At 36.0% G+C, this 18,587-nt stretch overlaps 1 protein-coding gene and 1 pseudogene across 2 annotated transcripts; one reads left to right on the top strand and one right to left on the bottom strand.

Annotated features, from left to right (window-relative positions):
- Positions 1 to 248: 248 nt before the first annotated feature.
- Positions 249 to 8,809, bottom strand: LOC141436728 (uncharacterized; annotated as a pseudogene). Its single transcript, XR_012452325.1, has 7 exons — positions 8,641 to 8,809; positions 7,071 to 7,244; positions 6,411 to 6,494; positions 4,644 to 4,841; positions 2,486 to 2,755; positions 1,791 to 2,390; positions 249 to 1,493 (listed from the first exon to the last, which is right to left on the bottom strand). The product of XR_012452325.1 is annotated as an uncharacterized protein (transcript).
- A 7,449-nt stretch (positions 8,810 to 16,258) lies between these two features.
- LOC141436737 (uncharacterized) lies at positions 16,259 to 18,051 on the top strand. The gene is made up of 2 exons (XM_074099763.1): positions 16,259 to 17,242; positions 17,937 to 18,051. The coding sequence occupies exons 1-2, from the start codon at positions 16,415 to 16,417 to the stop codon at positions 17,958 to 17,960; spliced, it is 852 nt and encodes a 283-aa protein (XP_073955864.1). The 5' UTR covers positions 16,259 to 16,414; the 3' UTR covers positions 17,961 to 18,051.
- Positions 18,052 to 18,587: the final 536 nt, after the last annotated feature.

Below are 18,587 nucleotides of genomic sequence, written 5' to 3'. Positions count from 1 at the left end.
AAATTTTTTTTTTATTATAACCTATCGAGTGGGGTATCAAATGAAAGCTAATAATTAGCCCATTCTAAATATTTATGGGTTATAATAGTTTTAGACTTATAAGTGGAGATGGGTTGGCGTTATGAATGAGAAATTTGCAAAGTCCCTGCAAACTATAATAGGTTGGCAACTTTATATGTATCTAATAATGCTATATAATGAATCAGATAAAGTACCTATTGGGACATTCTTGAAATAAAACATCAAAATAAGAAAAAAACATTTATTTATTGAAGAATTTGGAAAACCATTTAAAAGTGAAATAAAAATAACATAAACTAGCATAAACAAATAAAGTAAAGACATTAAATTTAAAAATAAACTAATTTTGTTGAACAAATCCTTATACGTATCTTACAATTCGCACAATGAGTTCAAAACATTAGAAAATCAATTCAATAACGTATGCAGTACAGGTCCAATTAAATATTGTATCTAGGTAGTCTTTTTACTACTCTCTCCGACACAAGTCCAGCAGTAATATGTTTTAGTCCAGAAAACTACTACTTATGTCAATATAAATAATACTGATCATGATCAATGATTATCATCAAATTGAAATAAATAGTTTAATTTAATTATTCGACATTAAAAGAAATAAGTCAAAGAATTACTAATAGCTACTCATTCAAAATCTGTCAAAATGTATTCCAAAGATAGCTGATTATCGAAATCAAATTTGTGAAAACTACTCTGAGATTGCTTGATGCCAAGCAGCTGCGTAACCGTTGATGTTAAACATGTCTGCACTAGTAGCAGCACTTCTTGGTAAGGTGTAGATATTTTAGTACCTTGTACTTTACAAGTTCTTGTTGTTAATTCCGGTTAACTTGTGGCATCGCAGATATATTAATCCATTTAACTACGGTGCACACAATAATCATTACCGTAACGCTTGTTGTACCGGTTGCAACCGAACTATAATCAATAAAGATATAGATACTTCTGGACGTTACTAGTCCAAACTCGTAACCAAACCGTCGGTTGCAAACTCGTGACCAATCGATTGACATTTGACGGAGACCCAGTCGCGCCAGGTGGGTTTTTCAGTATTACAATACTTTAATTGTGATGAATGCTTCGTCACAAATATTGCAACACTGTTCGAGCCTCTTAAATGGTTTAGGGGATGGGATGGAAGGTGAGCTCGGTCTGGGAGTGCGCGAATAGGAGGTTCAGCTGCGAGTCCAGACCGACGTTGTAAACCTTCACTAGCTTGGCGACGACCTGGCCCGGCTCTTTCCGCACCAAGGCTACTCCGGACACCTTCATGAGATGGACTTCTAAGTCCACAGAGCCTCCGCCAGTAGTAGCCAACTTCACGTGGCAAGTGACGTCAACGTGAATATACTTCTCAACGGCCTTCCGCGTTTTCCCGGAACATCCACATACTCTGTTTTCTCTTCCACTTGCGGCATGTCAGCGCGGAACACGCTCGCTTCACCCAAAAGACCCTGCAAAAACACAAATCCAAATAAATAATATGTATGTAATTGCATTGCACGGGACTAGCCAAGGCTGTCAAGGTCATATTTATCTTTGGCAGTTATCCAATGCTATTTTTAATTTGAATTTGTCCTTCTGCCAAAACTGCAAACTTTTGAACTTTATCATACTCAATTTATAAACTTGTAAACAAATAGAAAACCCGTGCGCCTGTCAGAACTGGGCGTTATGGCTGGTTGCCAAATATTATGACTATAATAACTTATTGTACTGAAGTTTAGTAGCAATTTAAATACTCTACTTACCCCGTTTCCGGTAATAGTAAATTTCATGCCAGGCTGAATAGCTCGCGGCTCCATGCCAACGCCCTCGGGGTGGGAGTCTGACCAGAAATAGTTTTCTGGGGCGTTGAGCGTGTCTGGCTTGAATGTGATGCGTTTCCCGTAACCCATTCCGACGGACTGGAGCAGAAGGCTTCGGCCCTCGAAGAGGTGTCGGCGGCAGCCCGCGGGCCGCACGCGGTAGTGGAAACCGGGCACAACACGAGGATCCACATATGTACCGATGACGGGCAATTCGTATTTCTCAAGCCCAACAACGCAATACTGGCAAGGAATGTCTTTTATGTCAGCCCCGCTTACGGTGATTCTCCTTGACGATGACTCAATGCCAGGTCTGAGCTCGTAACCCTTTCTCAGCTGTTTTATGCCAATCGCCACATTGACTACTTTGATCACAACGGCATTGCCGCGACCCTTCTTGAGGATGGCCAATCCGGTAACCGGCACCAATTTAGTAGCTCCGTCGTTTTCATACCACTCTACTTTGCAAAGCGTATTGATCTTCACTTTCTTCACAATTGATCCATCCTCGAAAATTTGTTGGTCAACTTCAAGTTGATTTTTCTGGAAAATATAGGAAATAGCAGTCAGTCCAGATAAAGATAAACTTATTGATTAAACATGATAAAATCTTCAAAAAAATAATGAGCACATCTCACCTGCTGTTGTACCACTTCCAAAATGCCTTGAGGTTCATGGTTAGCGTCGTATACAGTAAATTTGTCTCCGATAGAAATAGCTTCAATCTCGAACAAAAATCCTTCCGGTCTGGAGTCAGTCCAGAAGTAGTTGTCATTGTTATTGAGAGTGGAATCAAGGGGCTCAAATGTGATGCGGCGAGCAAATCCACGGCCTATCGACTGAAGAGTCAGGGCCTTGCCCCCGAACAAGTATCTTGGCTTCACAGACAATGGAGGCGCGTCTAAAGCCTGAAAATTTAAATTACATTATAATTCCAATTCACAAAATACACTTTACCATCCTTAAAATTTACACTTTCAAAAAAATATGTAATTAGTTATTTATTTAGGTATACTGAACAAGGTTTACAAAATATTGAAGTTGTAACAAATCATTAATTTACTATTATTATTCTTTATGAAATTCACGTGACAGGACATGATTACTTTTTCAAATGATTGAAATTGCATTAAAATAAAGTATAGGTAATGAACTGATAGGTACGTGAGATGTTACCCATATGAGATTAGAACAAAGCATGTTTGAGTTTGTGAAACCAGTTTACAATTCACATAGTGCAGCTACAGGCAGTGCTGCTCAGATGAAAAAATAATCATATCAATTTCAAAAAATAAAAGTTTTTTGTAAATTATTGATATGATTAACTTGGCAATTAGCCCTTATGAATGATACTTATTGTTTACCTATTGTGGATATAACATGCTGCTGGCCAGTATGTCATTTCCGACCTGTCTGGTCTCTGCGTGGTTTCTTGAAGAGGTTTGATTCAGAACGCCGCTCTGGGCGAGGGTCTGAAAAACTGGACGATCCACATACCATCGCCTACAACGGCAAGTGCACACAACCAGTGGCGACAGAGCACGCAAGCTAGCAGTGTTGGTCGTTGGTGACATTTTCGGTCTGCAAATTTCATCAACGGACACCGCTACTCACTGACCTAACCCCTGACAGCCCTAATCGTAACCCCGCCAAATTGGTCTGAACTGCTCAAATCGGTTTGCTGACAGTAAAGAATTGAATTTAGATCTCTATTTTGTAATTTTCACTGACTCATGACTCCTTCCTTGTAAGTAAATAATTATAAATTGCAAAAATCTAAACAGTAGCAGCATCTTCGAACATTTTGATGTAAGGTTGCCATTACAATGGGTATGTTTCAAAGTTGCTTATAAACATAATTTTCGTAAATAATAATCATAATTATATCTATCAAATCTATGATTATTTTTATTGTTGGTTACCTATGCTTTTCAGACTAAATTTATATTAGGTATAAGTATAGAAAATGTGGAAATGTAGGTAGGTTAAATATTTTCAGTTATTTGTTACGGCACATTACTATTCAATATGACAACCTCACTTTCATTCTTAATGAAATTAGATTAAAACATTGTCATCAAATGCAATCGGATATGGTTAAATATTGAAATGAAAATAATACAAACATTCTGCTATGTGTTAATCAACGATGTAAAACATATTGTGCTCGAGCTACCAGAATATTTGCCTATTCATGAACATTTTTGTAAGGGACGAAGACAAACACTCACCATCCTCTTGTTTCTGAAAAGGATTATCCTTACCAAAATGTTCTATAAATAACCACAAATCCGATTGTTCCCTATATATGTTTAATAACAAAAAAAAACTAATAATAAGTGTGTGTCATGTTTAAAGATAGCTGCATGTTGAAAAAATCAAAACTCAATTCTTTGAAAATATATTTTTCAGCCATTTCGACGCCAATTGTTGCAAATCAGTTTCTTTCGCAGTTCAGGTTGCTATCAAATTTTGCCCCAAGGCTTATGGATCTTCGTAGTTTTTCTTTTCGACGTAGTTCAAGCTCGACATTGATGACAAAAGCCATAGATGTATTTTTTTTACACAAGATCTTTCGATGATTAAGCAACATTCAACAACCGAACTCATGAGGAATAGTCGACTTTTACAAAAACCGTTCATCGATTTCGTAAACTGCTGATATAAAAAATGTGGAAGATTGCATACCACACGTGCAATCATCAACACTTCTTTCTTGTCTACGATTCCTCAATGTCGTGCGAAGTGACATGATTGAGAGATGAGAAGAAGTTAGAATTAAATTACTCGTCTCACCTGCATCGGTCTAACTTTGTATCGGAAGCCAGTTCTGACACGAGGGTCGATGTAGACTCCGATAACAGGCAGTTGGTGCGGCGCCGGCGGCGGCACTCGGTACACGGCCGGCACATCTCCGAGGGTGCTAGCATCCAGGAACACTTCTTTGTTCAAAGTCTCCGTCCAATAACTCTTGGACAAGTTCTCATTCAACTCCTAAAAACAATTATCTAATTGAACTTCACTTTGAAACAATGTACCTCTCTCATTTAGGACGATAAGTTACCGATTCAAGTTCCAAAATTAAGCTATCAGCATCATCTTCAAAAGAAATATTTTGTTGCTTCATTATTACCCACTTCTCGTTTATTTACCTACTAATTATTTTTATATAATTTTGTATTAATTTTTTTTTACAATTAAGAGTTTATATATATATATATATATAAAAACAAAAATAACTAATCTAATATATCTTAATTAAATATGCAATTTTTAGTACGATGATGACCAATTGACCAAACCGTTGGACGGAATGGAAGATAGTAAAGGAAGCCTGATCTAAACATAAGTTATACCTAGTTGGCAATTGTTGCAGATCATCACGATGTCAGTTACAGGTGCCAAGAAAGATGGATGCTATATTACATCACTACATTTTACGCACTATCATAATATTGTTTGTAGTTTGGAACTTGTGACTATACTCATACTCATACCTACACACTGATAATGGTTTTTGTCGCAGAATTAAGACATGCCAGTCTAAGTATAAGCAATGCTAGCTAATTTTGGCCTATTTATGGCGTACAGTCACCAGCACCAATAGGTATCTGACACAACAAGCGTGCATAAATTTCTGATACGACTCTATTTCTAGGACCGGAAGGACGTGTCAGATATTTTTGCACGCTCCGCTGTGGCAGATATTAATGCTGGTGACTATACCTATTGGAAACGTGAAAAAGGTCGTTTAGGTATATTTTAAGAAGAAACCTTAATGTTAAGTATTGTGATAGCATTGATTGTATTAATTTATTCAATTAAGGCCCTGAAATAGTGCGCCGACTAGCAATTGAGACAAATTAGTTTATTGTGAGTGAACAAGAGAAGGGTACAAAGTCTGCGCGTTCACGTTGATCGAGCGATATATTTATACATTTTCTTCTATTTCCGACGCAGCGCAGTCATCGTTTGCAGATTCCATTCTGCTTACACGTTTTTATTAACGGAAACCGAATAACGCCCGCTGAACTCGTATCGAACCTTCACTGAAGGTTATCGTCCAGGAAGTGTTTCTTCGTGAATAATAAAACAGTAAAAACGAAAACTTTTAATATCGAATGCGGACGACCGACCTTATCGTGCTTGAATGAATGAACGAGAAACCAACGAAGCAACAACACAATTGCTTGATTGAATTGAAGCCCTATATATTCCCTTATACTAGAGCCGATGGTCTCAATTTCCCGAGAATAATCGTAGCTTCACGGTTAAATTAATGAATCTTATCAATTACGATGTATTGTTTGCATAACGTCTAGACGATAGGCCAGGCCGTGACGTGTTTGATAACAAAGTGATCGACGAGCGGGGGTGTGACAGTATCACTTACACTAATTGATAAACACCTCTAAAAGTGCAGACGCAAAAAGATCAAAACACTGGGGGAAAAGTTATACAAACATTTCCATTACAAGTATCAATACTTTTAAAATTGGATGAAAGATTCTCAGCGATGATCAAATACAGTCAATGTTACATCAAATTAAACAAGGAACTTACAGTTATTTCCAATTCGGGAAAAGCTTCTTCTCCATCACTTTCGTAGTCACTTGGGACAATACTCTTAGGGGTACCTTCGGGCTCCTGTTATAGAAATAAAAATTGATTACTGTAAGTTATCGAGAAAGTAGAAAGAAAAATGAGGTTAAGTATTACTTATTGTAATAACTCACATCAAGTTAACGTTATCAACAAGCCCTTGAAGCAAGCAAAATAAACAAGTTGTTTTTAAAGTACTAAGTAAATATAGATCATAGTTTAAGGCTCGTGATCCAACGAAAATCTTTGCACAGATGTATTTATATTGCACACAATTGATCGATTTGTGAGAGTAAACAAGAAATTGGCACAACATTCAAAAGGGTCATCAAACCTAACGGCGATCCCAAATATTGTATTAAAAATAAAAACTACGATTCGGGAGCGCCACCAATAATCAATCAATGATTAAGTCGTCGCCCTTGAAAATCTATACCTTAGTTACAGACGGAGAGACTAAATCGCGTATCCTTTTCGCTGCAAATGTTACGTTGACATTATATATCAACCAAAGAAATAATGGTGAGACCAGTTGTCAAAAAGTACCACCCTGCCACGTGATTCAGTTTCTTACAAAATTCAAATCAAAATTTTTATTCTTTAACTATACTGAAGATATACCTGAGCGGAAGGTAAAGTTTCAGCGAGGGCTGGCTCAGCATCGAGCAGAGTAGAAGTGCCGGCAAGGCGGGCCCTGGTCAGGTTCCAGAGACGCTGAAGAGCCAAAGGCGTTTCCTCCACTTGCAGTTCCATAGCAGGGCTGGCTAGCATCTTGACAATTAGCGGGGTTTACGTCTGGTGGAACGGAAAAAAGGCTATGACAATCCTTGATAACAGATATATTAATGACTTCGCATAAAGATGAGTCATCTCTCGAAATTATCTGGGTCAACTTCTTTACGAATGTTCCCGAGTCCTCCTTGCATGAATAGGTACAGGCTAAATAACGTCAGGTCAGGTAAAAAATTATAAACAAATCTGGTTAAACAATAGTACCTAATGCACACGTGCAACCTTGGATCCTGACTTCATGCTACGGTACCATTTAGACCCATCATAAACGTGCCTGACGTTAGCAATATTTGAACAAGTGTAAATTTTGAAAAGATCTTACGTAGTTGTTAGGTTAAACAAAACAAACCAAGCCGCTTCATCTTTGTTTGTACTTTAGGGGAAAATTCCTACAGTAACGGCACCAATTAGAGGTACCTACTTTATAAAATGATTCAGAGATAGTTATCCTTGACCAAAGAGTGGAAATATTTATGGAGTGGAATAAAATGCATTGGAATATTATTTATGACAGAGGCAATAAACACCTACCTATTGCATTTACACATTTGTTACAATAGTTTATGAAACATGTATTTCAAAATCTTACTTTCGTTCCTTATGAAATAGATTCTTGAAAGATACAAAAGGTAGCATTTTGGGAGAACAATTAAATAACTACCTATTTATGAGTTGCCTTCTTGGGTGCGTCTCATGGTCAGGTAGGTTACCTTCCTACTTATCCAAATGTAAAAAAACTGAAAAGGGGAGGCCAACTACCTGCTACGGTAAGGCAAGTCTGTCTGAAGGTTCTAGAAAAAAGGGTTTTTTTTTTTTGCTTTCAATTGCTTGTTGCTGTATTAAGAAAAAAAATGCAAATAAACGCTGTCACACTAAAATAACTAAAAGAAAGACAACCAGAAGATTTTGAAATCGTTGTAAATTTTGCATCGTTAAGAAAAATAATGCATATTTTTAGAACTGTTATGATCAAAAAAAAAAATAGAATAGGTAAGCGCAGAATTTATTGATGTAAAAAACGTGGCCCCTTTACATTTATTTATCTGAAAAATTAGATAAGTGGTACCTAAATAGATAATTCTAAAAGTACATGGTTCCATTAATAATAACTTTCTATTCACTGGTACACATACACGTAGGTAGTGAAAATTAATCGATTGGCGATGCAGAGCTAGCACCGACGATACCGCGACGAGAGAAAGCGCTGGGCGTGCCACAGCGTTGCACTGCAATATCAAGTCAGCCATTTGCTGCGTCCAAAGCATGCGTACTTTACTTACTAGAATATTCTAGTAATTTCCTACTTTTACCTAAATGCTAATTTTTTTAATCATTCCATTTTTTACCACTCGAAACTTTTCTTATTTTCTATAGATATTCAGGCCTTATTTAAACTTACCTCAATAAAATTAAATCTGAGCAATATATCGACTGATTAGTGGCAGTATATTTCTGTAATCAACAGATCTGCAATTCAAAAATTCACAAATGGCAGGTCGCAGCGAACGTTGCACACAGTGTAGGACTAGCAGAGCGGCTCGAACACGACTGACGGTTAGCGTACACTCCGGAGGTATTTTAAACTTGGTTTAGATAAGACGGCGATCCCCGGACTATTCGCTGACCCTGTCTCGCACGAGGGGCGCCAGACCTGAATGGTTGGCGAGCGAGACAGGTATAGAGGCACGCACTGACCGCGTGCTCGACCAGACGGTTACCCACACAGCGAGAGTATTACGCATGCGCCGAACCTATTGAACATTATCGAGGCCGACGACGTCAGTCTTTGGCCCCTTTTAGGACAAAGTTAAGGGAGGATGGACCTGCAATGCCAAGTTTTTAGAACCTTGTCACACAGGAAGCCAAAGCGTCCTTACAGACAATTGTGAACTTAATTACCCGTTAGGAATATTCCCATTGCTTATTAATTTAGAACTTGGACTGTATGTGTAATTGTCTAAGGCAAGGTTTGATTGAAAAATGTGGACTAGGTATGTCGCGACTACGCCTGCAAAGAATTCGTGTGTCGTTGTCATCATTAATTATCCCGCAAGAACTATGCAATTTTGCGGGGTAAAAACTAGTTACTATCCTTGTCCTTCCATACTAAATTTCATCTAAATCGGTTCAGCGGTTTACGCGTAAAGAGATAATAGACATACAGATAGTTACTTTTGCATTTATTATACATATTAATGAGGATATTTCGAAATTTATCAAGATGAACATAGGATGATATTGTCATGATTAGATGTATTTAAGTATAAAAGCGGTTGAATTTTGACTTCATATTCTTTAGATGCTTAGGTAGATAGGTAAGTATAAACCACGATCCCTATTCCATAAATATTTTATTCCTATTTTGCTTAGGATTCAAATATTAAATAAATTCCATTCAAAATTTAATTTACCTATTACTATGCTATTTAAATTATTACTGTACTTTCTTTTAACATATCTAAGTGTTATTTTATGTAACGTTAATTAAACAGGATTGGTAGATTCCGTTTGCTAATACAGCCATCGCGTTAATATCAAGAGAAATATTTCTTTCGAAATTACAATGATTAGTACAAATGTAAATAATGGAAATAAATCATCAATGATTGTTGTGTAAGTTAATTATGTATAGGTATCTAAGACATCTAATGAACTTCCTTAAACAAATGAATAAGACAAGATGTGATGTAAAATATGAATTACGTTAGGTACCTACGTGCAGACTCTTAAAGAAACAGGACACAAAACTTTCAATTCTAGGACGATTTAACTGCTTCATAAAAATAAAAACTTACCCTTGATTAAAAAAAAGCTAGAGTATCGGAAATAGTTAGCAAGTACCAAATAGGTAACCCTAACTACAATTTTTGCTTTGTTCCATAAAAGTGGTCATCATCATCCCAGCCTATATACGTCCCACTGCTGGGCACAGGCCTCCTCTCAGAACAAGAGGGCTTGGGCCGTAGTTCCCACGCGGGCCCAGTGCGGATTGGGAACTCCACACACACCATTGAATTGCTTCGCAGGTTTGTGCAGGTTTCCTCACGATGTTTTCCTTCACCGCAAAGCTCGTGGTAAATTTCAAATGTAATTCCGCACATGAATTTCTAAAAACTCAGAGGTGCGAGCCGGGGTTTGAACCCACGACCCTCTGCTTGTGAGGCGATAGGTCAAACCACTAGGCCACCACAGCTCCCATAAAAGTGGTACTTAAAGTAAATTCAACTTGTTCGGTACACTTACTCACAGAGTACATTGAATATATATAAACGCTTACTCACCATGTAAATATATGAATTTTGAACAATTTTACTCATTATATTCATATTTTAGAAGTTTATCGAGTTACATTAAAATAATAACAAAACTATAGGTAATGTGTATAAAAATGTAAAGACACCAATTTAAAATGAAGGCACAAGACTTTGTATACTAGTGATTGCTAAAGCTACACCGGCTGTAGATTTTATTTGACATTCATGTGCTTGTTATATTCTAAATTGTGGTCTAAATTGATTATAGATATCTTGACTTTAACTTATATCTAATCTTAGAGGCCTAGAGCAACAAGTGATAAATACTTTTGTAACTGATAATAAAATAATTTCGATATTACTTGTTCAAAATAGAATAGTAATGAAGTACCTAAACAAGTAACAGATATTCAAACAAATAACGAGAATTACCGAGCAACATGCATTTGCGGTGATGTCCTGAATTCTGGGTACCTATTTAAAAACTCTTGGATCACCAGTTTTCTCAGAATAGCGGAACCACTTTGCTCGTTTTAACACAATGGTATTAATTAATTTGGCAAAAGAGCATGCTAGGATCATTGGCCCTAAACAGCTTTGATAAAGGAACGTAAGAATAACATAAAAATAACTGGCAAAACTTTTATATTTCTTCGAGTCTGTGGCAATGGCTAAATTATTATAAGTAGTTTAAGGAAAAAAAATGTGACAATTAGTCAACTGTTCGTATCTTTTCCTCTAGGGCACACTAGGCTTTTCCAATGGATGGCTCTACTCGATAGATATTAATAGGTACCTACTTAATACTTATTTCAATAAAATACGTTAACGCTGTAAACCTCGCAAATTAATTTCAAAATAATTAATAATATTTCCTGTACATTGCCGGAAGGGAAGTAGATACAAGTTTCTTAAGTGGCACTTCCGTCGCTTAAATTAGATTTTTCTTTCAAATCAAATTAGATTTATAAATCGAAGAGTAAAATAATCGAATTAAAGAGTTTTGCTTTTTGTTCCGTGTTAAATTAATAGAACGACCATTTGTTTTTCAAGAATTAAAAAAAATCTTGGTGTACCAAGAAAATAATTGAAATAAATCATCAAAAATAGCAAATAAATAAAAATTGTTTTGTAGTCAGCAACAAAAATTTACATGCGTTTGAAGTGCCAAAAATATGTATGTACAGGACTTTATTACCTGAACATTAAGGTCGTGTAATAGGTACGTATTTTTTGCACTTTGGCTATACAGCCAAGAATGAATATATGAATAATAAGTTATTTTTTCAACAGTTCATTTATTTTATTTTGTAACCATTCATTCAGACTCAAGCAGCCATCTTTTTTTATCTTATACAATGTAAATAGCTATACAGCTCTGTAATAAAAAATATATTTTCAAATAATAAACCTATAAATCTCTAAAAAAGGGGTTTATATTTTATGTAACGAACATAATGGTATGAATATATTAATACCCACATATCTTTGTTGCGGACTGTACAGGTGACTGCTTTTCCGTTTACATAAAATAGGATTATGTTTTGTCAGATATTCTGATAAAATTATTATTACTCATGCAATTCCTTGTCTGGGTAATGAAGATAAGATAAGCCGTACCTACATATCTTAGGTCTATATGGTGATCAAGCAAATCTAGAGCTATAAAAGCGCGATAGTATCTTGTAAAACAAATAAGTAATTTGAAGATAATTTATCAGTACTCTCGCACGTGCTAAGATTTGTATTTCATACATAAGTTTAAACATATAGGTAGTTCGGATACACGAATTATAAACTTAAATACCTACTTAATCTTGTTCTCATAATGATGCCAAGAACCATCCAAATTCTTCTTATACTTCAATCCTTAACTTAGTCCACGTTTCGCGAGTGTTAAGTAGGTATTTTTAATTATTGTGCAAGTTTAAAATAGGTATACCTACTAAGATCAAGTGCCATAACCGAACCGGTATTTGGAATTCAATCCCATAAGTTTACACCTTATAAAAATATCATGATAACATTGCATTGCCTAATAAGGAAATTCATTCTGTGATTGATGGGTCAAGAATCAAATGGTTCGACTGTGCTTTTTTTTTATTTGACTATCAAATGGGTCTCCTGATGGTATCCCATAAACATCTGTATTTTACCTAAGGCCTTTATACAACACCCTGTCTTACTCTCCACGCAACAGTGCAAGCACTGCTGCTAAGTTATTATCTGTTACCTATACTGTTTTTACAAGCTTTTATATCCGCTTACCCTGCAGGGCTACTACGAAACTCGAAACTCGAAGTTCGTATCGTATCGTACCGTCCCTCTCGCTCTCGTATTGAATAGTATAAGTGTCAGAGGGACCGCACGACACGAACTTCGAGTTTCGAGTTTCGTAGTAGCCCTGCTGTTTGTTGTCTGCTTCAAATCTTACAGGTTAAATTTGATCCGGCTTCCGATGATTAGATTGGCTTGAAATCCATACTAATAGTATAAATTCGAAAGTGTGTGTGTTTGTATGTTTGTCCGTCTTTCACGTCGAAACGCAGCGACGGATTAACGTGATTTTTGGCATGGAGATAGTTTATGGGCTAGAGAGTGACATAGGCTACTTTTTATCCCGGAAAATGCACAGTTCCCGAGGGAACAGCGCGTGACAGCCGAATTCCACGCGGGCGAAGCCGCGGGCAAAAGCTAGTTTAGTATAATTATGTAGGTTGGATATCAAATCAATGCAAGTGAAGTCAGTACTTGCCTAAAGTAAAAAAAGCTTACATTATAAATGTTATTTTTTAGAAAAAAACTTATTTAGTCTTGTAAACGTTATGGATTCCGTTATTTTACAATTACAAGACGACAAACACAATGTGGAAGTATATAAATATGTTGGTATAACACGCTACGCTCGGCGGCATAGGTACCTTCTTAACTATAGCGCCAGAACACTACGGCATATACGTGTAGTTAGGTACTTACCTATACTATGGAAAAACACACAGTCGTTTGTTGGCCAAAATGGACTCCTTGACGTTTATTTTTTATAATTAGAATTTGTATTCAAAGAGGTCCCCTCGACTATAGGTGCTTTAAGGTACAATTTGCTGATTGATGACAAGATAAAAAGTACGTATGGACACGAGTGTTTTTTTTTACTTTAATCAAAATGCTCTAATTCTCTTATCTAAGATATAAGTAGGAGGTCGTAGGTGTCTGGCATCCTTTCGACAAGGCGTATCAATTGAACCATCAACCGCACACTCCAGTTTCATGATATGGCTTCATCGATAACATTAGCTACTAATATATTTTCATAGACGTATAGGTCAAATTCCAGAAGGAAAGCAAGAGCTGTTTCGCGTTACCTACTGAAGTACGATTGCATGATCCAAACAGTTAAAACGACACCCACGCTGTTCTCGGAAGCGGATGTTTGATAAACATGTCGTCAAATTTATAATTATGATGATACCAGAGCGATGAAAGCAACCAGAAGCTGACAGTGTCTACCAAACGCTGTACGAAGTGTGCTATTAAGAGGAAATACCTACGGTCAGTGAGCCGTTTGAAAAGACGCATTTGTGTAAAATATTGCTATTGCTTCCTTAAATCCCTCCGGAAAGAGCTTAAAAGGGAGAGATGCAACCTAAACTGATCGTGATCATACACCTACTTACAAAAAACTGATGAAAACAACATTACTTAGTCCCCTATTTCCTCGTCCAAAATCAATTTTAATTGTTTTTTCTATTATACGATAAGTACTCGTAGATAAAGATAGTTATGGCTATGTCTTAATTTTTTGTTTTATTTTAACATGGTTTTTTTATATAACTATAATAAACCCGATATATTTTGTCATTTTCGAATGTCTCTATAGTCCATTGAATATAACATTGGACTCTAGAAGGTCACAGAAGAAGGGGTTCTAAACATTTTTTTTGAAGTCGTAATAATAATGATGATGATGATGAATAAAAGAAGTAATAAGATGAAGTCATAATTTTGTTTATTTTGTATTAACAAACAAACTTACAAAATAACACAATATTAATACATACCTTGCTATATTTATACATTTAATAACTGTGTTTCGTGGACTCATCCACTCCACTCTCATTCCCTGTTTAAAAATATTCTACTAGAAGTTCCTGCTATGAAGTTCAAGCTTTTTTCCAATCCAAATTTTTCTATTTCTATTTAGTTGTAAAAAGTTAACTATTTGTATATGATTAAAGGTCACATTTAGATCCAAACTGGCGGTTAAAAATTATAAGTAATGTAGAGAATATTTCTTGAGTTAATAATTAATTATAAACGTTTCGTTTCTTACCGGATGTTGTTTACCTCTGCGTCTTTAGGTATTTTATAGGAAGACATTTCTGTGTTTAACAAAATAGAATAAGTTTTTTTATTGTTTTTAAATAATGATATTAAAAATAGCAAAGTTAATCTCACTAATGTAATATGTATTTATTACAAATGCGAAAGGTTACAAGTCTATATGTTTGTTTGTTACCTACCTCTTCACGTGTTAACCGCTGAACCGATTTAGATGAAATTCGGTATACAGAACCTTTTTTTAACCCTGTTATAGGTACAACTGTTGCATAAAATACTATAAATATGGCTCAGTAATCGATCAAAGCTACTTTTAGAAAACAAGGACAAATCGACGGAACTTACTATTTATAAGTAAGTAGGTAAGTATGTAGTTAGATTTCATTACTAAGGTTTCTTAATATTATAACAGGAGTCATAACAGAGATTAACTTTAGACTGCGAAGAAACATTCTGTCATTTCATTATCTCGGTTATTTGTTTATTTTATTATTACTTATTTATTTTATGGATATTACACACATTTATCATTCGTCCGTCGCGTGAATTTATTTATTTTACAGTACATACAATCAGAACCAGTTATCTTCCTAATTGCAGGAGCATGACCAGTTGCCCAGTTAACACTTCAGTGACAGTGGAATATTTTCAGTCGTGACTTTTCTTAATAACTGGAAATTAAGTATTGTAAAAATCACGCTTAGAGCACACATGTCAGACTATTTATTTTACGATTCACTACTGTGATACTCGACCCACTAACATCTTCAGTCAACCTTGGACTTGGGCACAATAACATGTATGAATGGTAGTTATTTTGTTCTGAATCTGGTTATAACCAGTTCAAGTGGTCAGGTGTCGGTATAGATCAGCTAGTGTGAATCTTTGAATATTTATAACTTTAATTACGCTCATTTAAAACATTTAATTTACATGAACTGCTTACAGTAGGGGAGCCCAAGAGACAAAGCGCATATGTACTACAATTGAACAAATTGAATCATGGCCCAGGGTGGAAGCTTTGTGCTACTAATGTCGTGTTGACATCTCATACTTTTGTCAAGGAAATCATAGTGAAAGTGATAATTAAAACGTTCCACCCTGGGCCATGATCCAATTTGTTCTACCGTACCTATGTTTGCTAATTTGGGGCCAAGTTTGCTTTCTGTCTTATAAAAATTAACATATTCCAAGAAAACTGACTGTCACTTGAGTCGGCCGACAAAAAGTTATGAGACGTACAATGGCCTGCATAAGTGGATGGACACCTTACGTTCTATAATCGCTTGAACACGAGAGTTGGCGATATTGTTAAGTGTTCACAAGAAATTAACTAGATGGCGCTGTTAAACAGTTATTATGATATTGTTTGATATAAGTTTATATTCTATGAGATTACACAATCTGTGGCGTGTGGCAGTCAGATGTGAGACGCAACACGACACGAATCCTTAGTGAAAATAAAGTTATATTGAATAAAAGAATAAACAGAGTTTATATACAAATTACCTACACTAAATATCACACATGGTGTCAGGTTAAAATCGAAATAAAAAGTAATCCTTAGTGGAAGAAGAAGAAATGGAGGGAATTAAACCGCCAAGTGGTTTGGTCTTGTCAGGCGATGGAGGCAACTGGCCCAAGTTCAAACAACAATTCAAGGTGTATTTGGAAGCAGCAGGACTATCAAACGCTAAAGATGCAAGAAAAATAGCTATTTTTTTGAATGTAGCTGGAGAAGAAGCAGTCGATGTCTATAATAGTCACATGAAAGAAGACGAGGTTTTGACCTTGGAAAATCTCATATCAAACTTTGACGCCTATGTGGAGCCCAGAAAAAATATTATCACCAACAGCTTTAAGTTTTTTAATTTAAAACAGGAAGAGGGTGAACAAGTTGACAAATTCATCACCAGATTGAAAGTTCAAGCAAAACAGTGTGACTTTGGGGACCAGGAGAACAGACTTGTAAGAGACATGATAGTAATAGGAGTAAGGGATAAGGGAGTGCAGGAAAGATTATTGCGGGAGGCGAATATAGAATTGAACCAGGTCATCAGCCAGTGCCGAGCTGCAGAGGCAGGAAAGTCAAGGGCCTTAGAAATGTCAACTCAAATAAAACAGGAAATAGATGTAATCAAGAAAGTAGACAAGGTGCAAGGAAGAGGATTGAAGATGATAGACTGCACATATTGTGGAAAAACGCACCCAGCTAGAAATTGTCCTGCTTATGGGAGAATGTGTGCGTTATGTAACAATTACAACCATTTTGCGGTTATGTGTCGTAGTAAGTCTGTGAAGAGACCAGAACGTAGCGCTCCAAAGAAAAAAGACTGCGGAAAGAAGATCCATGTAGTACAAAAGCAAGAGAGTGATAGTGATAGCTCAGAAGAATTTGTAGTGGATTCAGTAAGTAGTTTTAGTGCTAAACCTCAGTGGAATGAAATTATAAATATCAATGGAACTAATATTAAGTTCAAGTTAGACTCTGGGGCTGACTGCAATACATTGTCTTTAAATTTGTATGAGAAAGTTAAAGGTAGTAATTGTGTGCTTAGTGGTTCATCTATTTTGGTAGCATATAACAATCAAGAAATCAAAACTGAAGGCACTGTAAAGTTAAACTGCTTTGTCAAGGGCAAACAAGTAAAGTTAAAATTTTTCATAGTTAATTTATCGATTCAGCCAGTGATAGGGTTGCCAGATTGTGTCAGACTAAATTTATTGAAAAAATTGGATAGTGTTACAGTAAGCAAGGAAAAAGAGAATTTTGTAAAAGCAAATGCAGAAGTGTTTTCAGGCTTAGGCACGATAGGGACATATTGTATAAAAATAAAGGATACAGCGCAGCCTGTTGTTAAGCCTATCCGACGAGTACCACAGGCCATTAAGGAAAGGTTAAAAGACACCTTAAATAACTATGAAAGTAGAGGCATTATTGAGAAAGTTGAGGGACCAACAGCTTGGTGTAATAATCTTGTCATAGTGGAAAAACCTAACAAGTCCCTCAGATTGTGTTTAGATCCGAAGGAGTTAAATAAATGTATTCTTAGAGAGAATTACCAAATACCATCTCCTGAAGAAATTTACAATTCTCTTGCAGGTAAGCAGGTCTTCAGTGTACTAGACATGAAAGATGGCTTTTTTCAAGTTATCTTAGATGATCAAGAAAAACTGTGCACTTTTGGAACTCCTTTCGGTAGGTATCGATTCAAAAGGATGCCTTTCGGTATCTCATCAGCTCCAGAGGTAATGCAAAAAATAAACACTGCAATTTTTAGTGATATACAAGGAGTCTTTGTTTATTTTGATGACATCATAGTGGCTGGGGATAATTTGGCAGAACATGACAAAATTTTAACACAGGTAATGGATAGAGCAAAACAGTACAAAGTAAAGTTTAATAAAAATAAAATACAATACAGGTCTGAAACAGTGAAGTATGTAGGTCTAATGTTATCAAAATCTGGTATTAAACCAGACCCTGAACATGTTAAAGCTATAGTTGAGTTAGGACAGCCCAAAAGTATAAAAGAACTACAAAAGTTTTTAGGCATGTGCAATTATTTGAGCAAATTTATACCACAATACTCAAAAACTACTGAACCCCTCAGAGATTTACTGAAAAAAGAAGTTGTATGGGACTGGGGTCCAGCTCAAGTTAAGGCTTTTGAGGAAATAAAAATTAGAATTAGTTCAGCTCCCACATTATCTATCTTGAGCAACAAAGGAACTATAGTTCTACAAAGTGACA

Source organism: Choristoneura fumiferana, chromosome 17 (genome assembly GCF_025370935.1).
Source record: "Choristoneura fumiferana chromosome 17, NRCan_CFum_1, whole genome shotgun sequence".
NCBI lineage: Eukaryota > Metazoa > Arthropoda > Insecta > Lepidoptera > Tortricidae > Choristoneura > Choristoneura fumiferana.
This window is presented reverse-complemented; position numbering and strand designations above follow the sequence as displayed.

Coding starts and splice junctions, on each gene's coding strand:
- LOC141436737 (XM_074099763.1), top strand. CDS start 16,415: ATGGAGGGAATTAAACCGCCAAGTGGTTTGGTCTTGTCAGGCGATGGA. Junction 17,243..17,936: donor AAGAATTTGTAGTGGATTCA/GTAAGTAGTTTT, acceptor ATTCTCTTGCAG/GTAAGCAGGTCTTCAGTGTA.